General features: G+C 40.5%; 1 protein-coding gene across 1 annotated transcript in view; it reads right to left on the bottom strand.

Annotated features, from left to right (window-relative positions):
• Positions 1-2,336: 2,336 nt before the first annotated feature.
• LOC124135707 overlaps positions 2,337-24,930 on the bottom strand; it is a 56,276-nt gene continuing 33,682 nt past the window's right edge. The window contains exons 3-4 of the mRNA XM_046501190.2: positions 12,136-12,221; positions 2,337-9,065 (exon numbers count right to left, since the gene is read on the bottom strand). Of these exons, the coding sequence (XP_046357146.1) occupies positions 8,830-9,065; positions 12,136-12,221 (322 nt within the window). The 3' untranslated portion in view covers positions 2,337-8,829. The remainder of the gene's footprint in view (positions 9,066-12,135; positions 12,222-24,930) is intronic.

The raw sequence follows: 24,930 nt of genomic DNA, 5'->3' as shown, positions 1-24,930 counted from the left end.
GATAAGAGTCGTACTGCAGCAACCCTAACACTAGCAGCACTACTGTTTGAGACAGACAGACAGGAAACACTCTACTGCACTTGGATATTTGTGAAGACCTCAGTTGGCATCGGCAGCAGTATGTATCCCATGTGTGTGATGATGGAGACAGGTGTAATGTTTACCTTCTTTACTACATATCTTGGTCGTGATTGTTTGCAAGCTACTGTACATTCTTCCTCTGTGCTTTGGCATTGTTCAAATGAATGGACACGCCTTGACATATTTTGTATGTACTACACATAGATACATAGCTCAGTCTGTGACTTCAGCAACTGGCCAGAAGCCTAAGGCTGATACTTTGAAAAAAATGTATTGTGACTCTCTCATGATATGTGACATAATGATGACGGCATTGTGGACTAGTTGCTTTGGGTGCACATTGTTGTTAATATGAAGTTTTGCTATGTGCTCTTCTATTTGTATGGTCGTTTATGCTCTTCTTGACATGTCTTGCAAGAAACATTTTAGTTCTTATGATTAAATATTGTCTTCATACTATATGATACGTTTTTTCTTCTTTTTTTTGTCCCCGTTGGAATACTGTGGAAAGAGTATTTGCTCTTGTCAGAAGTATTTTAACAGACGTGTAATGGCTTTGTTTGGAATATGCAGTCAAGTCCTTGTTCAGGCAAACTGGGATATGAAATAAGTCACAGTGTGGAATCCTGGCTTCCAGCAAACCACGGTCTAACATGAGTTTGTCTTAATTTGTCCCTTATTTCTGTTATGAAAACAACATATTCCATTCGGGGGTCTGGCATATAAATCAACTCACTGACAGTAGGTTGCGTTGTGTAATCTGGGCTTTGATCAGGTAAACAACGGACTGACAGTAGGTTGCAGGGGGCACGGGTGGCCCAGTTGTCTAAGGCACCGCGTTTCGCTGTGCAGAGTTGCGTCCCTTGGGCACGCCAGAAACCTATGATTGTGGGTTCGAATCCCGGTTCGCCCTGATTTAAGTTTCTAGGTTTTTCAGCACCATACCCGTGCTCGTGGCTTTCATTAAAGTGGTAAACGTCTGAGACCTGCATCACCTCGGGCTTTCCTCCCACATTAAGCTGACACGCCGTGATATAACTGGAATACTGTTAAAAACGGCGTTAAACCCAACTCACTCACTCACTCGCTCACAGTAGGTTGCAGTGTGTAATCTGGGCCTTGATCAGGTGAACAACGAGATAACAAGGAGATCGCCGTGTGTATAGACATTGGTTAGCTATACCGCTGTCTGTCAAGTTGCAGCGTGTTATCTAGGCCTGGATCAGGGAAACCGAACTGGTAGGTTGTAGTGTACTGTGTAATCTGGGCCTTGTTGAGGTAAACCCAGGTCTGTAAGTAGGAGTATGTGATCTAGGCTTGATGAGATGATAGACTGACAGTAGATTGCGGTGTGTAATCAAGAAATAGACCAGGGAAACTAAGGTCCGACAGTAGGTTGTAGTGTGTGATCATGGCCTTGGTCACGCAAACAATGGACTGTCCGTAGGCTGCAGTGTGTGATCAAGGTCTCGATTATGCAATCCAAGGTCTGAAGGTGATTACAGTGTGACAGGCTACATTATGTGATATAGGCCTTGGGTAGGCAAACCGAGGTCTGACATCTTGCAGTGTGTAATCTGGGCCTTGGTCAGGCAAACCAAGGTCTGTCACTAGATTAAAATGTGTGATCTAGGCCTTGGTCAGGCAAACCGAGGTCCGTTAGTATGCGATTGATGTGTGTAATCTAGGCTTTGATCGGGATAACCTAGGTGTGACAGGTTGCAGTATGTAAGCTAGACCTTGGCCGGGTAAACAATGGACGAGCAGTAGGTTGGAGCGTGTAATCTAGGATTTGGACAGATAGTAGGTTACCGGATGAAATATTGGCCTTGATCAATCAAGCCAAGGTCTGACAGAAGGCAGCTGTGTGAAATCAATTCGGTAGCACTGAGGTGGTTAGACGTCCACATGTTAACCCAGCAGACATTTTGAAACCCACATTTTGGAACGCTGTGATAATATGCATCTCTTGATGATCCGCCGACTGGTCCAGGTCCCAGACTTTGGTACAACAAAGTGGGAAACAGCTAGATCAAATGCGTCACAGAGGATGGCACTCCCACTATTTGATGACACGGGACTGAAATAGTGTTCAAAGCGGCGTCAAACTTCACCAACTCACTCATTGTTAACAAGGCTTCGCCTTTGGTCAAATATCCCACTTGATGAATGTTCTGAAGATGGAACAGTGTAATGAACGGAAACAGTCCACTGTAGACATATTATTCCCGGATTCCTCACAACAAACCAATGGGTGCTGTTAGAATAATTTATTTATAAAGCAGCATAGAGTAATAGCTGAAGCATCAAGCTCAGCAGTGGAGCTCGATAAGGACAATATGAGGACGTATTCTAGCACATTGATGCTACTGATGGTAGTATTCCTGTACACGGGGGTTAAGTTACGTGGTACAATATCAACAGAAACCGACCATCTAAAATTGCATGGCCATTGATTCATATTCGGTGTCAGTGTGGCTTTTAATATGATTGATACTGTTCCTAACGAGCTAAGGAGATATTTGCATTTGCAAACGATTAGTGACTATTTAAGTCAGCCTGGCCACACGTCGATTAAAGTCCAACAACTGCTGCAAGTCCTGTTCACTGACATAATGCCATAGTCTGGAGATAACCACGGCAAGGCTTCCAGTTCGGTTTATGACAAATATCCTAGCTGAATGATTTCCACCTCAGTGATTTTTCACGAAACGTTTTCTTAAACAGTCTTGACATATTTCAATTGATTTTGAGAATACAAGCGGAGAAGCTATATATATGCCTTTCGGTAACAAGATTCTGTGGTATTTATATACGCTCTCAATAATCAACAATAGTGGATATTTAGATGAACATGAAACTTTTCGTGGCGCATCCTGGTGTTATCAAAATGCTGCAAACATGGAAAATCTATAAATGATCTCGTATATATCTAAATCATCTCATTTATATGAAGGTCGAGACTTTTCAAAGAATACGCAGTCTGATAAAACACCGGAAGATCAGGTTCCAAATCTAAGCTTTTTCAACGTGTGTCAGGATCGCCTATATTGCATGCAGTTGGTCTTTCAACGTGTGTCAGGATCGCCTATATTGCATGCAGTTGGTCTTTCAACGTGTGTCAGGATCGCCTATATTGCATGCAGTTGGTCTTTCAACGTGTGTCAGGATCGCCTATATTGCATGCAGTTGGTCTTTCAACGTGTGTCAGGATCGCCTATATTGCATGCAGTTGGTCTTTCAACGTGTGTCAGGATCGCCTATATTGCATGCAGTTGGTCTTTCAACGTGTGTCAGGATCGCCTATATTGCATGCAGTTGGTCTTTCATCGCGTATGACAGGAAACGTCGAAAATTTGGTCTAGGTTTGTAATTATCATTTGTAATTCCATGAACTTGTTTTCGTAGATTTATGACCTCTTCGTTTTATTTGGAAGCAAGCAACTAAATGTCTCTGCGTAAATCGGAATGATAAACGTAAAGACCAAAACTTGATGTTTCGACCTCAAAGGTTCTTTTGTCCGTCAGGTCCCATTTCATATACGATCATCAAAACGTAATACTGCTTTTCATTCAGTGGATGAATGATTTTAGATCTGCCCGTGATAATTCCCTCGTCGAATGCAGTCACTCCAGGCAGCCATGTGATTAAATCTGTTTACGAAAATGATTCCAAAATTTCAAAAGCTACTGCAATTCATTTTCAGGTGACCGCCGAACCTTGCCAATACGAACCGTCGGGTAAACTACTACACGTGTTGCAAAATAGGAACCACTTGGGAGTAGCAGAATTCATTCATCTTTTAATGTTATTATTAAGAAAAACTCCAACCTACTATAAACCACTTTGGACCTTCAAGATTCTACCATTGAAGTTCACTCAAATCAGTGAAGTAGCCGGCCTTCTTCCATTTTTCCTGGACCTTGGTTTCCAAACGCTCACTACAGTTGGGAGTATAGATGTATGAACCTTCACGTTGTTTGAAAGAACTAACCAATATAATAAAGACTAATAGTTCATCCTTATTCAGGATAATTTTGACGTAATGTTCTCAAGAATCTCAAAACCTGTCCATAGTTCAACGGTTAAAAAAGCCAGGATCGTTAGTGGTTGTCGTTTAGATGTACGCGTTTGGTTTGCGCTTATGGATCAAGAATTCAGTTGTTCAGAACCTCTGAATATGTTCACTAACGAACCTAATCAGCAGACACGCAGTCATCGAGAACTACATCCAGTGACACTGACCACAGTCCAGTTGTTACATCATGATCTCTGAGATTCGTAACGAGCTATCTCAGCTGAAATGTAGACACCAACAACGACGGTTCTGATCGCGGTCGTTACTGTTCATGACGTGAAACCACTGGAGGCAAATGCTTCTCTGGATGGGTCTTATGTTCTAACAATGTTATTTCAACAGCTTTGTGTACTTCTTCAAATTCTTGCGATTATATATGTTCTATTAAAAGACATTACAGAAGAAACCCAGATCATCCAACATCGATGGTAATATTAATCCTTAAAATGTATACACTTCACGTTCTGTTAGCCTTGAGGCCTTTAAAGTGTCTCCGACTTTTGAGAGCCCCGTGTTTCTTCAGTTCACCTGGCATTCCACGTTCTATTTTGGCAAGGGGTCAACCTCAATTAGGAATGCCAGGAAACAGAAATTACAGCTTTAAGAACACGTCCTACCTCATGTTTATTTATTGAAAATTACCGAAATTCACCATTATACTTGTCAAAGAATTCACTTGTGTGAGGTGTCAATTGAACTTGTCCATTACAGAGAGCCGCTCTATCAAAAACGGCTTCGTTCGCATAAGTCAAATATATTGCTGCCACCTTTCGCCGGATCTCATCTCCGAACCGTTGCTGTTGTTCCTGATTATTCTTGAATAGATTTGTTTGACACTTGTGTCATTAGTTATAACCTAGAGTGACTCAAAGGGGCTCCGATTGCAAAGTATCAATTCTTCTTAAAGGACCCATTAATATTACCATTTCTTTTATTTTCTTTACACTTAAATTTGATTAACATTTCATAAGGATTAATAGGAATTGGTTAAACGGAAATTATTTGTTTTCTTTAATACGTCCAACATTCTCTGAAATGCATGTCATTTACTTTTCTTTGATACTGCTATCAGTTCTCATTAAACCAAAACGACTCTTCTTTTATCATTTTATCAATCAGGGATATCAAAGACTGACGAATTATGAAAGCGCAAGATGATATATTTCATCCATGTTTCTAAACTGAAACTATAAATGAATTATAACTGATTGCAATGAAGCTAAATGCAAGTGTTAATCATGTAATATGATCATTCGCCTGCCCCAGCATTTCAGCCGTCTTCAACGTCTGACAGTCAAGTTTTTACCATTTTATCACAACTTCAGAGTATTCAGATTAATTCAGACTTCCTCTCTTCGACACACAAAACCAATTTCCCCCTGTCTGGGTTCCAGTGTCCAACTGCAACCTAATCTGAGCTTGAATTACAAAGCGAGAGGCGAACCAATTTGTCAGTGAAGGTACCATCGTTCCTGGCAGTCAAAAAAAAGTGGAATTTCCCCAGAAACAGTCCCCGAGAGTCAAATATTGATCCCTTAGACTCACGACAGGCGTGTATTGGCGGCCGCTTGTACTGTTTGAAGCGATGTTCGGGAGGCAGGTTTCTTTATTGCCAGAACTCCTGAGCCAACCTGGAAAATATTTTCCAATTATCCTAAGCCTCAGCCAAAAATCGTTAGAGAAGTTTTGGTTTCTAAGGATTCGTTCTGTTGGGGTTTCTAAGCATAAGCTCTGTTGTGCTGTTTCGTAAAGAAGGAAAAGGTCAACCATGAATATGAATTCATATGAGTGTTGAGTTCAGTAAATAAGCATGGGTCGTAATTTCCAAGCTCGCAATTTTGATATACGTCCTCCCATAATGTACGAGATAGAACAGATACTCTTCAGAACCGCCTTTCATGCTAAGTGCCAATCTCTGTGGACTCGACACGCGATAAACGTCAATTACTCATACTTCAAGGGGGCTTAAACTGGACTTAGAATAAGGGTCCATATCGATGATGAGGTATTGTGCGTTGTTACACTTGTGTACAGGATAACTTTAAATAGTGTTAGTTAAATAAGATTTTGAAACTGAAATATGTTCTCCACATAGAAAGTTTGCTTATATTTCAGATAATATTACTACCTAGGATTATCCTGCAGCTGACTTTTATTTCAATTAAACTCTTTATACTTCATAACATGGGGATCAACTCTTAAAACACTATGCATTGCTCTAAAATATGCTATTGATTTTTTACAATACTAGTTTGGTTTTGTTGGTGTACAATATACATTTGCTACTAATAAATCCCTATATCTTAGGATTGGAAGATAAGTTTTAAATTCATCTGCGTGTCATTCTCGGAAACGGTCAACGCAAATTTCTTCACTTTGGAATCTGGAAAACGCTTTCATCACGTCCTTGCATACTGATTCAACGTTTTTCGTTTGGTACGAGTAAAAATGATCCATGTGCTCTAGCAAATTATGTTCTAATAACAGCATATTTTCTTTTCTTGTATTTTCAAATGGGAAATACATCACATATTTCGACGGGTTTAGGACTATAAAGCTCATCCCTCCAACCATCACACATTAAATTCATTTCTGCTTCGGGCCATGATCAACCAGAAAAAAATATGATTCCATTTCCAAAGTCAATTAAACCTGTAGTTGTCATTAAAGCACATATCGTTTTTACACAGTGACTTTGCACAACTTTGCTCTAAGCACTGGTCGCCATGGCAACAGATCATAACGTTCGGCAAAAATGCTGCAACAGAGTCATGAACGTAGCTCGCCTGACATAATTGTCTTGCTGTTCTTTTGGCTACCATGACCGAAACTGATTGTTCGGCCGTTAAATTCAACGCTTGCTATTTAGGCATCCAGCTGGAAGACTTCCACTGTTGATGACATTAACTGATGACATTAACTGATGTCATTACATAAATAGGTGTTAAACGCCTCAAGCGAAATTTGACTCGACTCATTTGAGCTGTTTTAATATCCTGTGCCATGCCACAATATGTGAAATACAAACAGCAGTAAAGGGTAAACCAACAGCGGCTGGTTCATATATGCTACAGTGAGTGAGTGAGTGAGTATGGTTTTACGCCGCTTTTAGGAATATTCTAGCAATATCATATCGGGGAACACTAGAAATGGGCTTCACACATTGTACCCATGTCGGGAATCGAACCCGAGTCTTCGGCGTGACGAGCGAACGCTTTAACCACTAGATTACCCGATCGCCCCGATATATGTTACAGTTATGTTAATTATACTTAGCAAACTTCAACAGACATTTGAAAATGTTTCAAGTGACATCAACAAAGAATGATTAAAGTGAACTTTGCCACTGTCACATGTAACATAATGATCTTACATGTTATCTTTCTAAATTGTAGGTCTGGAACAAATGATGTAAGGATTATCCTCAAAACGGTAAAGTATCGAAATACTTCCTCAAATCCTCACATGTATCATGCGCTATTGGTAATTCTTGGAACTCTATTGCAATATTACAAAATAACAGTGGTTTAGGTACCATTCTAGTTGAAGTAATAGTAAACGGCGATTTATCTAATTATTGATGGCGCAAATACTTTCATATCATCCATTTATGTAATCTTCTCAAATTCACAGACCTTACTCGTCATAAGATTATTTTTCACAAAAAAAATCCAAATCAATTTCCCCCTTTACATCATAATGAGCTTAACACTGACACATGGCATGCATAATTTGGTTAATCCATGTCTTCAATTCTTCCGTCAGCTTACGTTGGTCTACAATTAATTTGACATTAGAATTGTACATATATACAGGTTAGATAATTATAATTAAACAACAAAACAAGACATCTGGAAAAAATACATTAAATGCAAATGGTCCTGGAGAAAAGCTCTAGATGATTCAAACAATATTCACAAAGACGATGATGAAAGGGATAAAGAATCAGAAATGGGATGGTTAAAACTACTGGAGGACCTTCAATAGGACGACCTGCTACAATGTAACCTCAATCCAATGATATCTATCCGAAACTATCGAATTGATGTAAGTAATGTATTGTGCACTACGTGTTGGTAGTCGGCCGACGGTGGCCTCCTCTAAGCCATGCCCTGACTACAAGGTCACGTCCTGATGCTTGATGTCTGTCGCTAGTGATACACATTCCCCCACAGAAGCTCCATCGTAAACGGCCCGGGTCAATGACGCTAGTGCTATCTGGCACTCCAAGACTTCCTCTCACACACAAAATAGCCAAGATGGCTCCACATTTGGCGGTGGAAAAATTCCATTCGCTGACTTTATCACCTTGAATCCTCAAACAGTCATCGAGATACTAGTACAACACAGCTCCTAGTAATATCTTGTCTATCACACCACCTTCCACTAATTCCAGGCCTTTCAACATTGATTCCCGACTCCTTCAGAAAATAGATCAAGATGACATCTCATTAATTAACAATATCTTGCTTTTCCAGTTTTAGTGGAATCCATACTTCCACAACAAACCACAAACCACTCGTAGGCTATCTTCTTTCAAGCGCCACTTTTATCGCAAATGCTTCTTTTAACTCGGATTTCCTCGGGTATTTCCGGTTGCAAAAGCTCTACGTTACCAACCGAAGTGTTCCGAATGCCGTCAGATGTATTCACTAACGTCGGCGTTGTGTCAAACAAGGGTAGACAACTCGTTCCGAGGTACGTTGACTTCCCCCGCAGTCTTATGAGAATGTGGAGGGGTTTCATAAACCGGTAGTCCCTCGTCCGCTCGGCTTTTCTCGGCTCGCCAATGGTAAGAGTTCTGCATAACGCTGAGTATGCAGAACAGAATCCCAGCTCCGAGGATAACGCTTGATGTCAGTGCCGGGGTCGTCTTCAACTTCATAATCGCAAACAACATGAGAGCTGAAACCAAGAAAAAGAAATGACGTTACCAGAGTAAATATACTGCGATGTTCTGTCATATGATTTATTGTCACTTATTACAGATATTCATTTTCTAACACTCGAAAATACATTAAACACAGAATATTAAGTGGATGAATGTTGTTTACGTCGCAGACAGCAACACCAGCCTCAACTGTTCATGTCTAGATCGGGGGCACGGGTGGCCCAGTCGTCTAAGGCGCCGCGATTCGCTGTGCAGAGCTGCGTCCCTCGGGCACGCCAGAAACCTATAATTATGGGTTCGAATCCCGGTTCGCCCCGATTATGTTTCTAGGTTTGTCAGCACCATACCGGTGCTCGTGGGTTTCACCAAAGTGGTAAACGTCTGAGACCTGCATCACTTCGGGCTTTCCTCCCACATTAAGCTGACACGCCGCGATATAACTGTAATACTGTTAAAAGCGGCGTTAAACCCAACTCACGCACCTACTCATATCTAGATCACAGTGGCTGACGAACGATCCCCGGCGTGGGATAATGATCAAAATAAAAACTACATGTTGCGCAATCCACCAGGACCCTCTATTTGAGGACCAACTGTCCTTGAAACAATGAAAAGCACAATTTAAGAATTCAAAATGTGGAAATGTTGTGTACATTATCAATCTCATTAAAATCAGATCTTCGTTCTCGCTACCGCTTTACAAAGATCTGAGGACATCCCATTGCGGGTCACGTCAGAACGACCTTTCATCTGACGAATCAGAGCATCGCTTATCAGATCATGAAAGTGACAGTTGGAATGTGATTTTTGATGGTGTAACCAAGAAAGAAACACACGGGGTATTCCAAACGACAGTTATGTCTGTATTCATACAGTCAAGACCATCCATTAGCCATTCCAGAATGTTCTATTGTTCAGTTTTTAATTTTTTAATCGAGTGTATGTCAAATATGTTTCAGAGCGTAGTCGCCAGTTTGAAACTTGTGCCGTAAAGCTCGATTAAGCTGCCTTCTGATTGGCTATTGTCGACTTCTTGTTAGGCATACCATTGGTCGGTCAAAGTTGTTGAGTGGTAGCGAGAACTAAGATCAGATTTTAATGAGATTGTGTACATTATATAACCTTTTATAAGATACAAAACAATATCGAACACAAGCACTCTATCTATCCTGTGTACCCGATGAGATACCGAAATCGTTTGATACGTGTATGATGTTTCATCGTTATTATCAATTATTTAGCAGCCAAGGAATATTTAGACCTGATGTATAATAGCAAATAAATATAGGCACCAACGTACTTCACCAACTTAACACATAATAGGCAGCACATCAAACTGTACAAAGTCGAATGTATCGTATATATTTGAACGAAGTAGTAACTCCATCGACTCCATCCATGAGAAAATAGATTTTCAGTGGTCGATTCATATGTTTTTCACCACAGTTTTGCCTTTTGAGCCCAATGGAATCTGTTTCTGCGGATGGCCGAAATTGATTGTACTCCTGCGTTGACGGTATATATTTTATTATATTGTACTTGTTTTGATTTAGATGCAAGAATAAATAAATCATAATGATGTCATTTGAGGGTAGGGACGTGGAAAGAAAGTTCTTTGAAGTCAAGCAATGGCGTTCATCTCAATCATACCCCCGCAGGAGTTGGCAATAGGAACAAGCAGTCGGTATTGGCATTGGTTGGAGATTAAGGGCACCATGTTCACTCGGGGTCAAATTTCCATCGAAATTGGAGCGTAAAAACTCTTAGTTTGATTAATTTATAGTTAGAGCAGTTAGTATTTCAGTTTGCTGCAGGGACCTGAAAGGGGAAGTTTGAGAACCACTACCACCAGACGTGGTTACATGCAGCTAGGAAATAGAGGGACACAAGTGATATAAAAAGACGGCTTTTGGTGAAAGTTAAGACGTATAATTGAATTGGTGCGGTGCATTTTTTTCACAAGATGGAAAAGGTTGATCAATTCTTTGATGCTAAAATAGCAACGGATAGATTTTCCTTCGTTTCTTTGGCGAAAATAGTAATGCTGTGCAGTTCCAGCGCCAGAGATCTATATCAAGTCGATAATGGTGTTTGCCTTCGTTTGAATTTTCGGGTAAGAGTATCTTTATTTCAATTCTAAAATAAATAACTAGACGAACATGTTAAAACTTTATAGACACTACTTATCTTAGGTTGTAAACTAGCAAAACTTAGACTATTGAAGTACATAGTTGCATGTCCCCCTATTGGGAATTAAGACGTGTCTATCGAATTCACGTGGAACAAGATTCAACATATACATAATGAGAAGTTACGTCACAAGTCAGTATAGAGTAACATCCTCCAGCGTGTATCATGTAGCGCCGCATGTTTGATGCCTGTTAGACGTCTGATTTGATGGACACCTATGTTACATACAAGCATAGATAAGTCTAACTGGATTTGAGGCTCCTGTCTTATGGAACAATGAATTAAGTTAACTTTGTAAGGAAGTTCACAAGTAAGAAATGACTGGGTTTATTTTATAACGTAACAATTGTTATATTTTGGATAACACTTTCATTGTAAAGTACAGATCCCGTACTTTTTGGGGAGTTGTGTCCCGTACGAGATTCGAATCCACACTGCCTCAATGAGGCACCTAATCGCCAGGACACACGTCAGACATCTAACCCACTCAGCCATCTTGACTTCCACAAAAATGAAAGTCCGTCAAATGGTAGTCTAGATCACGTACTTTGTGTACCCCTCAGGAAATATGGTATGGGCACAATGTTGTTGTACTTACCAAACATGATATATGGTATGGACACACTATTCTTGTACTCACCAAACAGGAAATATGGTATTGACACAGTATATTCTTGTACTCACCAAACAGGAAATATGATATAGGCACAATAATCTTGTACTCACAAAACAGGAAATACGGTACGGAGACGATATTCTTGTCCTCACCAAACAGGAAATACGGTATGGACACAATATTGTTGTACTCACCAAACAGGATATGTGGTATGGGCACACTATTCTTGTACTCACCAAACAGGAAATATGGTATGGAGACAATATTCTTGTACTCACCCAGCAAGAAAGATGGTATGGACAGGAAGAAGCCGATGACAGCGATAAACCTGCTACTGGAGCACTCCCTCAGATACTTCAGTGCTCTGGAACAACAAGACTATTCATAATAACTCAACGTACCAACAGTTCTATCACTCTTTGCCTGAAGCAGGAATCAGAAACATGCAGCAGTTTTGCTTGACAAGCGGTCGCACTCCCCGCATTCCTTACATACAACACAACGTCCTTCCAAGTCAAATACACCTAGACCTGTGATCGTACACAAAATTATACTTACGTGAAGAATACGGTTTTATTAGTATTTACACTAAAGAAAGACAACATACTTAAAAAATAGTTCCGGCTTTACCTAAACAAATCCGTTTTTAATGGCAATGAGTTGCTGGAAGAATCAAATTCTGTACGGCGTTCAGTGACATTTTAATGTGCTAGTGGTTTTAACTCGTAACCAGCCTTTGAACTCAAGTAAATTATTTCATCAATTATTGCAAAAAGGCACATAGTTTGAAAAAAATAATAATTCTGATTGATACCCTAGAACGTCCGGGAATCATATTAATATAATCGATTTTCCATGCATTGCTGGTTTCAGCGAAGGCCAGCATGCCATCTTCAATCACGTTTAATCTACATTTGGCTAAAACATCAGGCATATTTTTCATCATTTAAGTATCCCTTCTGCAACGCTTTAACGGCTAGCAAGATCAAATAGCCGGGCTAAAGGAATGTGCTGAGAGCGTCAACGAGAGCCTGCTCCATGTCAAAGCAGTACCTTCTTTCAGGCAACGACATATTATAGAAATAGATGAGAGAATTACGCCTGTCTGCCTCGGAGTCCCTCTACCTTTCTTAACTTTGGGCCCGCATTAAGGAATTTGAATTTCACCTGTGCCGGATGAACAACAGTAAACATTTTGTATTAGCTTGTATAACCTTGACTCACAGTTGCATCCAAGAACGAGGTTCATGTTAGTTATTTAGCGGGTGGGAGAAATTGCAAACTATTTATTGTGTGTTCATACAGATAAACGTTTCCCAAACTCTGTTTGTATGAATATGCTACGAAACCTCTGGTTTGATTCATGCAGGTGTATCATGATACACAGGCAGGCAATACAGGTTGGGCAAGAAGCACCTGCCAAATCCTCCTCCAACTATAAAGAGGTCATCAATGAATATGGATGAGTAGGATGGAGTGAAAGACAGCTCATTGAAGCAGAGTAATAGCCTTTCCTTGTCACGCAAAGATTACACCTAGGGCACACGCACCATCGCCTTCTACCGTCCATTGATGGAAGATAGTATTGCTTTTATAATGATGCTGGAACCCATGGGGGAACTGCTGTGGACATATAGTAAATAGGAGACAAGGGTGATGTCTTCACCACTACGTCCTTTTCTGGTACACGTGCACCCAGCCAAGCACATACAGTGCACTTACCGTCGAGGAAAGCGAAGATTTGCTGATGCGGACTTTTCGAAAATTTGAATAAAAGTAATAACATAACTTTCGAGTCAATTGTTGAACATTTAAATTCAGAATCCCAAGTTTGTTTTTTGTTGTTTAACGCCAATCAGCAATATAATGTGAATAATCGAGTCTGGACCACACTATCCAGTGATTGATATCATGACCATCGAGCCGTGCAATTTGGATACGATGACATGCATCAACCAAGTCAGCGAGCCAGACCACCCGATCCCGCTGGGTTGCTGAAGATCTACTCTAATCCGGATGTTCACGGGTCATGTTCCGGGTATTTGATTCTTATATCTTCATATACAGGACATATTAATAACACATGGTATTCATCTTCTTGGTAATATTTGCAGAAAGGACACATCGATTATAAAACATCCTTATCTTTGGAGTGTCTGTATAATTGAATATTGAGGGTATGTATACCACACTTGAACTTCGTTAAACATCTGCGTAAAGATAAAGATCGAATAGTTGTTAAATCCATTTCTGGTGTTATTTCCATCTTAAACATTGAACATGAACATCTTATATCAGCTGACCAGCCTTGACAATACATATCTTTACATCGTTGTTTAAACATTGTTAAGAACATAATTTTATTTCCAACATCCTGGGATATCCACGCGTATGCAAATCCATGCGAAAAAAGAATCTCTCTAACAGCTGAGGAACCAATTTATATCCCCAAAGTCACCGAGGCGCTTAAGCATGTAATAGCATCGTCTAGAGTATCGTGTATCTGGTTGTCTGAGCAAGCGTATCCAGTATGAGATAACTCTACATTGATAGTTTTCATGAAAAGAACCAGCTCGATTGTACCTAAAAAATGTGGAATGGAGATACCAGAGGCTTTTAACTAGTCATCCCTCTGGTCATACAGTATTGTGGGGCGTTCTTTATCACTCTGCATTTTTATGCATAGATCTAAATCTAGTTTTTCTCAATCCGAGAAGAAATTTTCACTCGTATGCATACTGAAACAGATTATGATGATGATGGCGATTGTGATGATAACCTCTAGTGTAAATGGCCAATCCCCAAATTTCAAATTGATGGTATCTATGAGGACAATGTATCGTTATCCCCTAGTGTACAACGACATTTGCATATCATTGGAGTGTCAGAAATGATTGCATCGATTTTTACCGAATATGATCTCCACAGATGTGAATTACTGCTCGAATACTTCTGATCAATTTCCTCATCTACGCTTTAGGAATTATGTGCCATTTCTGAACCAATGTCTGAGAAAGGTACAGTGCTGGAATTGGGGGCGCGACCTGTTGAATGGACCAGCTTGCACAAGGTCCTGAGCATACTCGATTGGATTAACGGCCGGATTGTTGGCTGACCAATTCATTGTGTCGGGGTCTTCCCTTTGGAGGTATTCAATGACTTCTGTCACAGTGAGGTCTAACATTGGTATCCACGGGGACTAGGAGCAATAGGTCAACCAGTAGAAGAGGCCATTTCAAATCAGTCCTTAACACATTCCTAGCCTAACTATGTCCAATCATACACCACAAGCATGGCCATCATACAATCCAAAGCGAAATTGTATTCGTCTGTGACAAAAAAGGATTGGAAAATTACATTTGAAAATGAACGTGTTTGTGTTTGTTGAGTTTATACTCGACAGGAACAAACGGAACATTACCGCCTCGTATCAATATTTTACTTCATTTGGGTTCCACCCGCATCTTCAAGTTTATACGAATATTGGTTTATCGAAAAGATGCAATATTGACTAGCAAAGTCTCCATGTTCCAAATTTAACATTTTGGGGTTCAAATGCGTACCACTTTGATGGTAGCACGTCATGAAACTGAAGTTTCACCCTTCAGAAAAGTGCATTTTCAAGAGGTAAATAGCGACGATCATATACCTTGAAATCAACTGTACTCTGTAACTTGTAGACTTTTGAAAGAAAATATCAATGCATATATATATTTAATGTGAATTCATGTGAAACAGTCCTGGTTCTAACAGAGCACCAACACTTCCATGACATTAGTCGAACTTTGATACACCAAGGACCACTACTACAACAAGTGAGAGTAGATAGATCGATGGAGACAGTAAATGGTGTATGAGTGCTGAACTCCGGGAAACAAGACTGATAGCCCTGTCTTTGAACGTGAGGGATGCAGTAATTATATTGGCTTTCATCGATGGTCTGGGAAACAATTGATCCCTCTATTCTTATTTCAGGGCCCAGAAGTTGAGAGTTTGCTAAGTGGCTGACTTTGCACCCAACTACAGGACGGAGCAGAGACAACCGACATTTGTTTGAGAAGCGAGATAAAAACGGCCATGAGGAGGTGAAGTGTGTTATTATCATAGATTTATTTGGTACAAGGTATTTGGGGTTAATATGTTTCTTAGCTGCAGGCACGGAGAACATGCTGAAGAGTTAATATATTTTGTACTCAGAAATATGAGTTTGTAACAGAGTGAATGAAAGTTGTTTTATGCAGAACTCGTCAATATACACAAGCATATTGATAGTCGAGTCTGGGCGATACAAACTAGTAGTTGATAGCATGAAAACGATATATGCCGTCGAGTAGCGATAATCAAGGTTGAACATTGCAATCACCCAATTCGATTAGTTGACGCTTACGACAGACATGCGGCACAGGGAACTTATTCTGTCCCGAAATCCCCACGTTTTCTGTTAAGTTACAGAAGCATGTGAACGCATCCGTTTCATATGTGAAGGGCAAAGCTTTGCTTTAGAGACAAGATTTCTGTAAGGTTCTTTTAGAGTTTGATCATAGATACAAACGAACTAAGTATAATCTAGTTCAAAGAAAATGATAATCGTCTGCGTCTGCAAATCAAGACAGACCTGAAACGATTTGATGTGTCTCAACATAATTGGATTGGTGGACGTGTGATTTAACGTTTGAACAATGTAAAGTTATTATCAGTATAAACATATCATGTTTCGAATGAACAATACATTTGGGACACATTTGCTAAATCTTTATGTGGCAATGTACAAAAAATGGAGACAACATGTCTCATGGGTACCGAGACTGGAATATGTGTTAAGTTTTAAGCCTGGGTGCACCGACAATATGAAAAGAGATGACACACTTCTTTTCAACGACCTCTGAGGTGAATCACTAGTGCCACACTCAAGACGCGACTATATCCTTGGTCTACAAACATCGCAGCCTTGGGTTACATACACAATTTAAAGTAGAATGTCCATATATAATTACTGGTGCGCCTACAATGGATCAAAATATGATCCTCTGGCTACTACGACCTGTTCAACGTAAGGGTTATCAATCTTAAAGTCATTGGCTCATTACTGCACAACACCCAGTGTCTCAACTTGGCATAGACATATTCGTTTCACAACAGTGCGCTACGACAGAAAATCTCTCTGGTGGGAGCGAAAACGATGTGAGATCATTACTCAATTTGAAATAATTCCCACTCGTCCCTCAAGGAGATCTTGTTACAGACAGAGGATCTCCAAGAGAAGATATGGGGTCTTGTTATTGTATACTCGATGATTCAGTCTTATCAGACACGACTTGTGAGTGAGTGAGCTGGATTTAACGCCGCTTTTAACAGTATTCCAGTTATATCACGGCGTGTCAGCTTAATGTGGGAGGAAAGCCCGAAGTGATGCAGGTCTCAGACGTTTACCACTTCGGTGAAACCCACGAGCACGTGTATGGTGCTGACAAACCTAGACACAAACAAAATTGGGGCGAACCGGGATTCGAACCCACAATCATAGGTTTCTGGTGTGTCCAAGGGTCACAACTCTGCACAGCGAATTGCGGCGCCTTAGACGACTGGGCCACCCGTGCCCCCGACACGTCCTGTAGTACACGTGCACATGTATGTATATGTTTTCGTCTCTAATCAAAACTGACAGTTGGCTTTATTATCCTGTGTATTTCAACAAGCACAGAGCCTGATATTTATGCTTTTTATATACCGTAATTTCTCTATTAGAGGCTTGGTATATGAAACTGAAGTCGGCCTCAAACGGTCTCGAATTGTTTGTTTGTTTGTTTGTTGTTTAACGCCGCGCTCAGCAATATTACAGCTATGTGACGGCGGTCTGTAAATAAACAGGTCCGTACAAGACAATCAAGTGATTGACATCATGAGCATCGATCCACGCAATTGGGATACGATGACATGCATAAATCAAGTCAGCGAGCCTGACCACTCGATCCCCTTAGTAGCCTCTTATGACAAGCATAGTCGCTTTTTACGGCAAGCAGGGGTTGCTGGAGACCTGTTCTACCCCGGATCTTCACGGGGATCTCGAATTGAAGCATGCTGCAACATATTACATTTGAGACGTGATGCAACGTATTACATTTGAGACCTGATGCATCTTATTACAATGCTGAAAGCAACTAACTTTTAATCCTTGACATATGCGGATTTCGTGTTGGGGCCTAATTTAAGTATAATTGGAATTCGATTATTTACATTATATCTAGTGTTCAACCAAGTTTAACAATTTCCTATGCATATGGCGCTGTGAATGAATGACAGATTAGTGTGAACAGCTTCACATCACAAACGCATTAATGCATTAATTGTCCAATGGGAGTGTTCTGTGAATTTAAAAGCTCGATGTAGTAGCTTAATTCCATTACGAGTGTAAATCAGGAACTAGTTTGGGTATTAAACTATTGACAGACTACTTAAGAATCAGGAGCAGTTGGCAACATAAATCACAGATGAAGAAAGATTCGGATACTGCTCTTGATCTAACTCGACCAGACTTCATCATTCTGAAATCAGCATCTGCTCTGGCTACTTAAATTGTATACTAGCAAGAGACGCCGTCTTCCGAGACGTGCTTGGATTCAATTCAAACCAATTTAATCCTCTCATGAAATTCAATGATTCTTGTGGACGGCGAGCTCTGGGCGTCCGATCTAGGATTGCAATCAAGGACGGTATGCAGCCGAGATCACAGGCGCTTCACTGGCTGCACCGTCCATTGTTTCAAGCACAGGACTTGTATCACATTTGATTGCACGTCTCTGAACGTCATTAATCTCTCATAAGCTGTAAATGGCGATTCTTATAATCGTAAACTTCCATTACTGACTCTTCCAAGAACCTGGAATTGATTTTTAGGAATGTCAGAATGGTACAAAATAAGTGGGTAAAAGATAGGTTTACTGCACTATTCATGGGACCTGCATCACAACTGGCAGGTTTGGTCGGAGCCATGGGTGCTGTAGGGAATTGACTTTTTCCGTTCAACTGTATTGGTCTTAATCGGAACGTAGACCGTCAACTTGCCTATTGGGGATTGGGTAGATTACACGGAATAAGTCTGCCTGGTAATACATTTTACATTACACTATCGTTTGATTAACTGCTTGCAATATATGTTTGATAGAATCAATTTGAAATATACGTTGAGGGTTCTCATTGATTCTGATTATGTTGAATTGGTATGCATGGAAATGATTAATTTAGAAATGAAATGAAAAGCTTTGACTTTAATCAAATTTAAGTCAGGTCGGGAGAGGACATTAACACTGACAGGGATTAAAAATAGTTCCATTTCCTAACTAAATAATGAATTTAATGAATGATCAATTAATTTCGATTACGAAAACATTTGTACAGTATAGAATTACAATGGGCAAGGTACTGTATGTTGATACATTTTGTCCATACATACATATGATAGGTCTTAACTGACCTACATACATCAGCTGCCCTTGATGGCAGGGGTTCCCGGTAGCACACGCCACATCCATGACATCTCCAGTAGATATCCAGTGGATGCGCTGTAGTACTACAGATATACGCCGCTAATGATGGCGGCCAGGCACGCCTGCAGCACTCGACGTCTGTACAACGTGCCCTGTAGAGGGGAGACGCGAAGCTACTGACGAAACACAGAGAAACGCTTGAGAAGCCAATTAACTACTATGATCACAAGATCAAGTGACCATAGTGTGTAATAGCCAGGGGTAATACTGCCTCATATATACATTACAGTCACACGAATCCACTGGTACTGAACCTTCAAGATGTGTTAGCAGCTATAGGCATGAACTTTTGAAAAAGAAGTCTTTTCTTGCATGTTATGAATAGTTGAACTTATATTTAAAGTATGTTCTTGCCACAGGGACAAACTGAAGTGTAAATATGACCTGATAAATGAAATATTATCGACAATGATGCAATATTTTCAAAATGCATTGCGCCAATATCGTCTTTTCTGTCATATGAAGACAAGACATTTCTAACGGACACGTTAATAATAAGGTTTTATTTACAGCCTAAAATTTCATGGAATGGCAAATTTTGCTTATAGCTAAGCTTTTCAATCAAGGTTTCACCATCAAAGGCCTGGTCAAGTCAGACATGTTATGGTAGACATTCAGAGGAATTAGCTAAATATGACACGTCGATTGTAACCATGACGCGCAAAGCTGTCCCGTGCTATAACCTTAACGGGGAGTCTTCACACCACTCCCTGGCACATACTTTAATATATCGGGTGATCATGCTTGGTGACTTGCTTGACATCGTGGCGTTGTACCCCGACAACGTGGAGCATTACTCATGGTACTGATCACTGGATTGTCTGGTCACGATTGTATAAAGGCGGACAGGAGTTTTGTAAAGTGCGACGTGAGGCAACCAACACTTTTCTATTGTATGAGTGGCGGATGTAAAGTGCAACGTTAGGCAACAAACACTTACTATTGTATGAGTGGCGGATGTAAAGTGCAACGTTAGGCAACAAACACTTACTATTGTACTTACTATTGTATGAGTGGCGGATGTAAAGTGCAACGTTAGGCAACCAACACTTACTATTGTACTTACTATTGTATGAGTGGCGGATGTAAAGTGCGAAATTAGGCAACCAACACTTACTATTGTATGAGTGGCGGATGTAAAGTGCGACGTTAGGCAACCAACACTTACTATTGTACTTACTATTGTATGAGTGGCGGATGTAAAGTGCAACGTTAGGCAACAAACACTTACTATTGTATGAGTGGCGGATGTAAAGTGCAACGTTAGGCAACAAACACTTACTATTGTACTTACTATTGTATGAGTGGCGGATGTAAAGTGCAACGTTAGGCAACAAACACTTACTATTGTACTTACCATTGTATGAGTGGCGGATGTAAAGTGCGACGTTAGGCAACCAACACTTACTATTGTATGAGTGGCGGATGTAAAGTGCAACGTTAGGCAACAAACACTTACTATTGTACTTACTATTGTATGAGAGGCGGATGTAAAGTGCAACGTTAGGCAACAAACACTTACTATTGTACTTACTATTGTATGAGTGGCGGATGTAAAGTGCGACGTTAGGCAACCAACACTTACTATTGTATGAGTGGCGGATGTAAAGTGCGACATTAGGCAACCAAAACTTACTATTGTACTTACTATTGTATGAGTGGCGGATGTAAAGTGCGACGTTAGGCAACCAACACTTACTATTGTACTTACTATTGTATGAGTGGCGGATGTAAAGTGCGACGTGAGGCAACCAACACTTACTATTGTACTTACTATTGTATGAGTGGCGGATGTAAAGTGCGACGTTAGGCAACAAACACTTACTATTGTACTTACTATTGTATGAGTGGCGGATGTAAAGTGCGACGTTAGGCAACCAACACTTACTATTGTATGAGTGGCGGATGTAAAGTGCGACATTAGGCAACCAAAACTTACTATTGTACTTACTATTGTATGAGTGGCGGATGTAAAGTGCAACGTTAGGCAACCAACACTTACTATTGTATGAGTGGCGGATGTAAAGTGCGACGTTAGGCAACCAACACTTACTACTGTACTTACTATTGTATGAGTGGCGGATGTAAAGTGCAACGTTAGGCAACAAACACTTACTATTGTACTTACTATTGTATGAGTGGCGGATGTAAAGTGCGACGTGAGGCAACCAACACTTACTATTGTACTTACTATTGTATGAGTGGCGGATGTAAAGTGCAACGTTAGGCAACAAACACTTACTATTGTACTTACTATTGTATGAGTGGCGGATGTAAAGTGCGACGTTAGGCAACCAACACTTACTATTGTACTTACTATTGTATGAGTGGCGGATGTAAAGTGCAACGTTAGGCAACAAACACTTACTATTGTACTTACTATTGTATGAGTGGCGGATGTAAAGTGCGACGTGAGGCAACCAACCCTTACTATTGTACTTACTATTGTATGAGTGGCGGATGTAAAGTGCAACGTTAGGCAACAAACACTTACTATTGTACTAACTATTGTATGAGTGGCGGATGTAAAGTGCAACGTTAGGCAACCAACACTTACTATTGTACTTACTATTGTATGAGTGGCGGATGTAAAGTGCGACGTTAGGCAACCAACACTTACTATTGTATGAGTGGCGGATGTAAAGTGCGACGTGAGGCAACCAACACTTACTATTGTACTTACTATTGTATGAGTGGCGGATGTAAAGTGCAACGTTAAGCAACAAACACTTACTATTGTACTTACTATTGTATGAGTGGCGGATGTAAAGTGCGACGTTAGGCAACCAACACTTACTATTGTAGGAATTTGCGGATGTAAAGTGCGACATTAGGCAACCAACACTTACTATTGTATGAGCGGCGGATGTAAAGTGCGACGTTAGGCAACAAACACTTACTATTGTATGAGTGGCGGATGTAAAGTGCGACGTTAGGCAACCAACACTTACTATTGTATGATTGGCGGATGTAAAGTGCGACGTTAGGCAACCAACACTTACTATTGTAGGAGTGGCGGATGTAAAGTGCGACATTAGGCAACCAACACTTACTATTGTATGAGTGGCGGATGTAAAGTGCGACGTTAGGCAACCAACACTTACTATTGTATGAGTGGCGGATGTAAAGTGCGACGTTAGGCAACCAACACTTACTATTGTATGATTGGCGGATGTAAAGTGCGACGTTAGGCAACCAACACTTACTATTGTATGATTGGCGGATGTAAAGTGCGACGTTAGGCAACCAACACTTACTATTGTATGAGTGGCGGATGTAAAGTGCGACGTTAGGCAACCAACACTTACTATTGTATGAGTTACGGATGTAAAGTGCGACGTTAGGCAACCAACACTTACTATTGTATGATTGGCGGATGTAAAGTGCGACGTTAGGCAACCAACACTTACTATTGTATGATTGGCGGATGTAAAGTGCGACGTTAGGCAACCAACACTTACTATTGTATGATTGGCGGATGTAAAGTGCGACGTTAGGCAACCAACACTTACTATTGTATGATTGGCGGATGTAAAGTGCGACGTTAGGCAACCAACACTTACTATTGTATGATTGGCGGATGTAAAGTGCGACGTTAGGCAACCAACACTTACTATTGTATGATTGGCGGATGTAAAGTGCGACGTTAGGCAACCAACACTTACTATTGTATGATTGGCGGATGTAAAGTGCGACATTAGGCAACCAACACTTACTATTGTATGATTGGCGGATGTAAAGTGCGACGTTAGGCAACCAACACTTACTATTGTATGATTGGCGGATGTAAAGTGCGACGTTAGGCAACCAACACTTACTATTGTATGATTGGCGGATGTAAAGTGCGACGTTAGGCAACCAACACTTACTATTGTATGATTGGCGGATGTAAAGTGCGACGTTAGGCAACCAACACTTACTATTGTATGATTGGCGGATGTAAAGTGCGACGTTAGGCAACCAACACTTACTATTGTATGATTGGCGGATGTAAAGTGCGACATTAGGCAACCAACACTTACTATTGTATGATTGGCGGATGTAAAGTGCGACGTTAGGCAACCAACACTTACTATTGTATGATTGGCGGATGTAAAGTGCGACGTTAGGCAACCAACACTTACTATTGTATGATTGGCGGATGTAAAGTGCGACATTAGGCAACCAACACTTACTATTGTATGATTGGCGGATGTAAAGTGCGACGTTAGGCAACCAACACTTACTATTGTATGATTGGCGGATGTAAAGTGCGACGTTAGGCAACCAACACTTACTATTGTATGATTGGCGGATGTAAAGTGCGACGTTAGGCAACCAACACTTACTATTGTATGATTGGCGGATGTAAAGTGCGACGTTAGGCAACCAACACTTACTATTGTATGATTGGCGGATGTAAAGTGCGACGTTAGGCAACAAACACTTACTATTGTATGAGTGGCGGATGTAAAGTGCGACGTTAGGCAACCAACACTTACTATTGTATGATTGGCGGATGTAAAGTGCGACGTTAGGCAACAAACACTTACTATTGTACTTACTATTGTACTTACTATTGTAGGAGTGGCGGATGTAAAGTGCGACGTTAGGCAACCAACACTTACTATTGTATGTGTGGCGGATGTAAAGTGCGACATTAGGCAACAAACACTTACTATTGTACTTACTATTGTACTTACTATTGAAGGAGTGGCGGATGTAAAGTGCGACGTTAGGCAACCAACACTTACTATTGTACTAACTATTGTACTTACTATTGTATGAGTGGCGGATGCTAACGATGGAGCCGGACATGTTTTCACTTTTCGGGAACACTTGGCGTCATCACTGAATTTGAGCGATCCATACATATAGTTTTTATCAATATTTTTCCTTTTACGCCCTATGGAATCTGTTTCGGAAGATAATCGAGATCGATTATTCTCTAGCGTTGAGAAAATATTCTCCTCCTTTGTAACGACAGACCATTGCAACGCCTGCTAACGGCTCAGTTAATACACACGGTGTCGTTGCATATTTCATTGTTAAAATGAAACATAATGGAAAGAGTGGCTACAGGCGAGGAGTGCAACTGTAATATTCCATTTCTTTGTAAATATGTTCAGCTGTTATTATCTCTACGAACTATAATTTCAAGGATGAAACTATTGTGTTTTATCCAAACTCAACTGTAGGAACAAAAAATGTTTCTGATATAAATTCCAGCTCAAGCGTATACTGCGGACGGCTTGGTTGGTCGCCAATTGATAAATCAATCAAGTCCTGTCTACTTAAATAGGAATAAATAGAAACTTTTTGATAGAAGGAGAAAACCTGATTCAAATGTCGACTTAAAAGAAGGAAATGTTTGATATATTTCGATGGTGCTTCGCTTGTACCGGCTGAAAGAGTTAACACAAAGGTATACACGCGCCACATGGCCACATGCCATGCTAAGGTGAATCGCATTCTCGAGTGCCACAGTACATCGCACCAATGCGCTCAGTTGGAGGAATCCGCGACTCTTCTCGTTAGGTCACTGGTGCC

The sequence above is a fragment of the Haliotis rufescens genome, unplaced genomic scaffold, assembly GCF_023055435.1.
Source record: "Haliotis rufescens isolate VD_foot unplaced genomic scaffold, xgHalRufe1.0.p SCAF_1, whole genome shotgun sequence".
Classification (NCBI taxonomy): domain Eukaryota; kingdom Metazoa; phylum Mollusca; class Gastropoda; order Lepetellida; family Haliotidae; genus Haliotis; species Haliotis rufescens.
The sequence above is the reverse complement of the archived record's forward strand: the minus strand, read 5'-3'. Positions and strand labels throughout refer to the sequence as shown.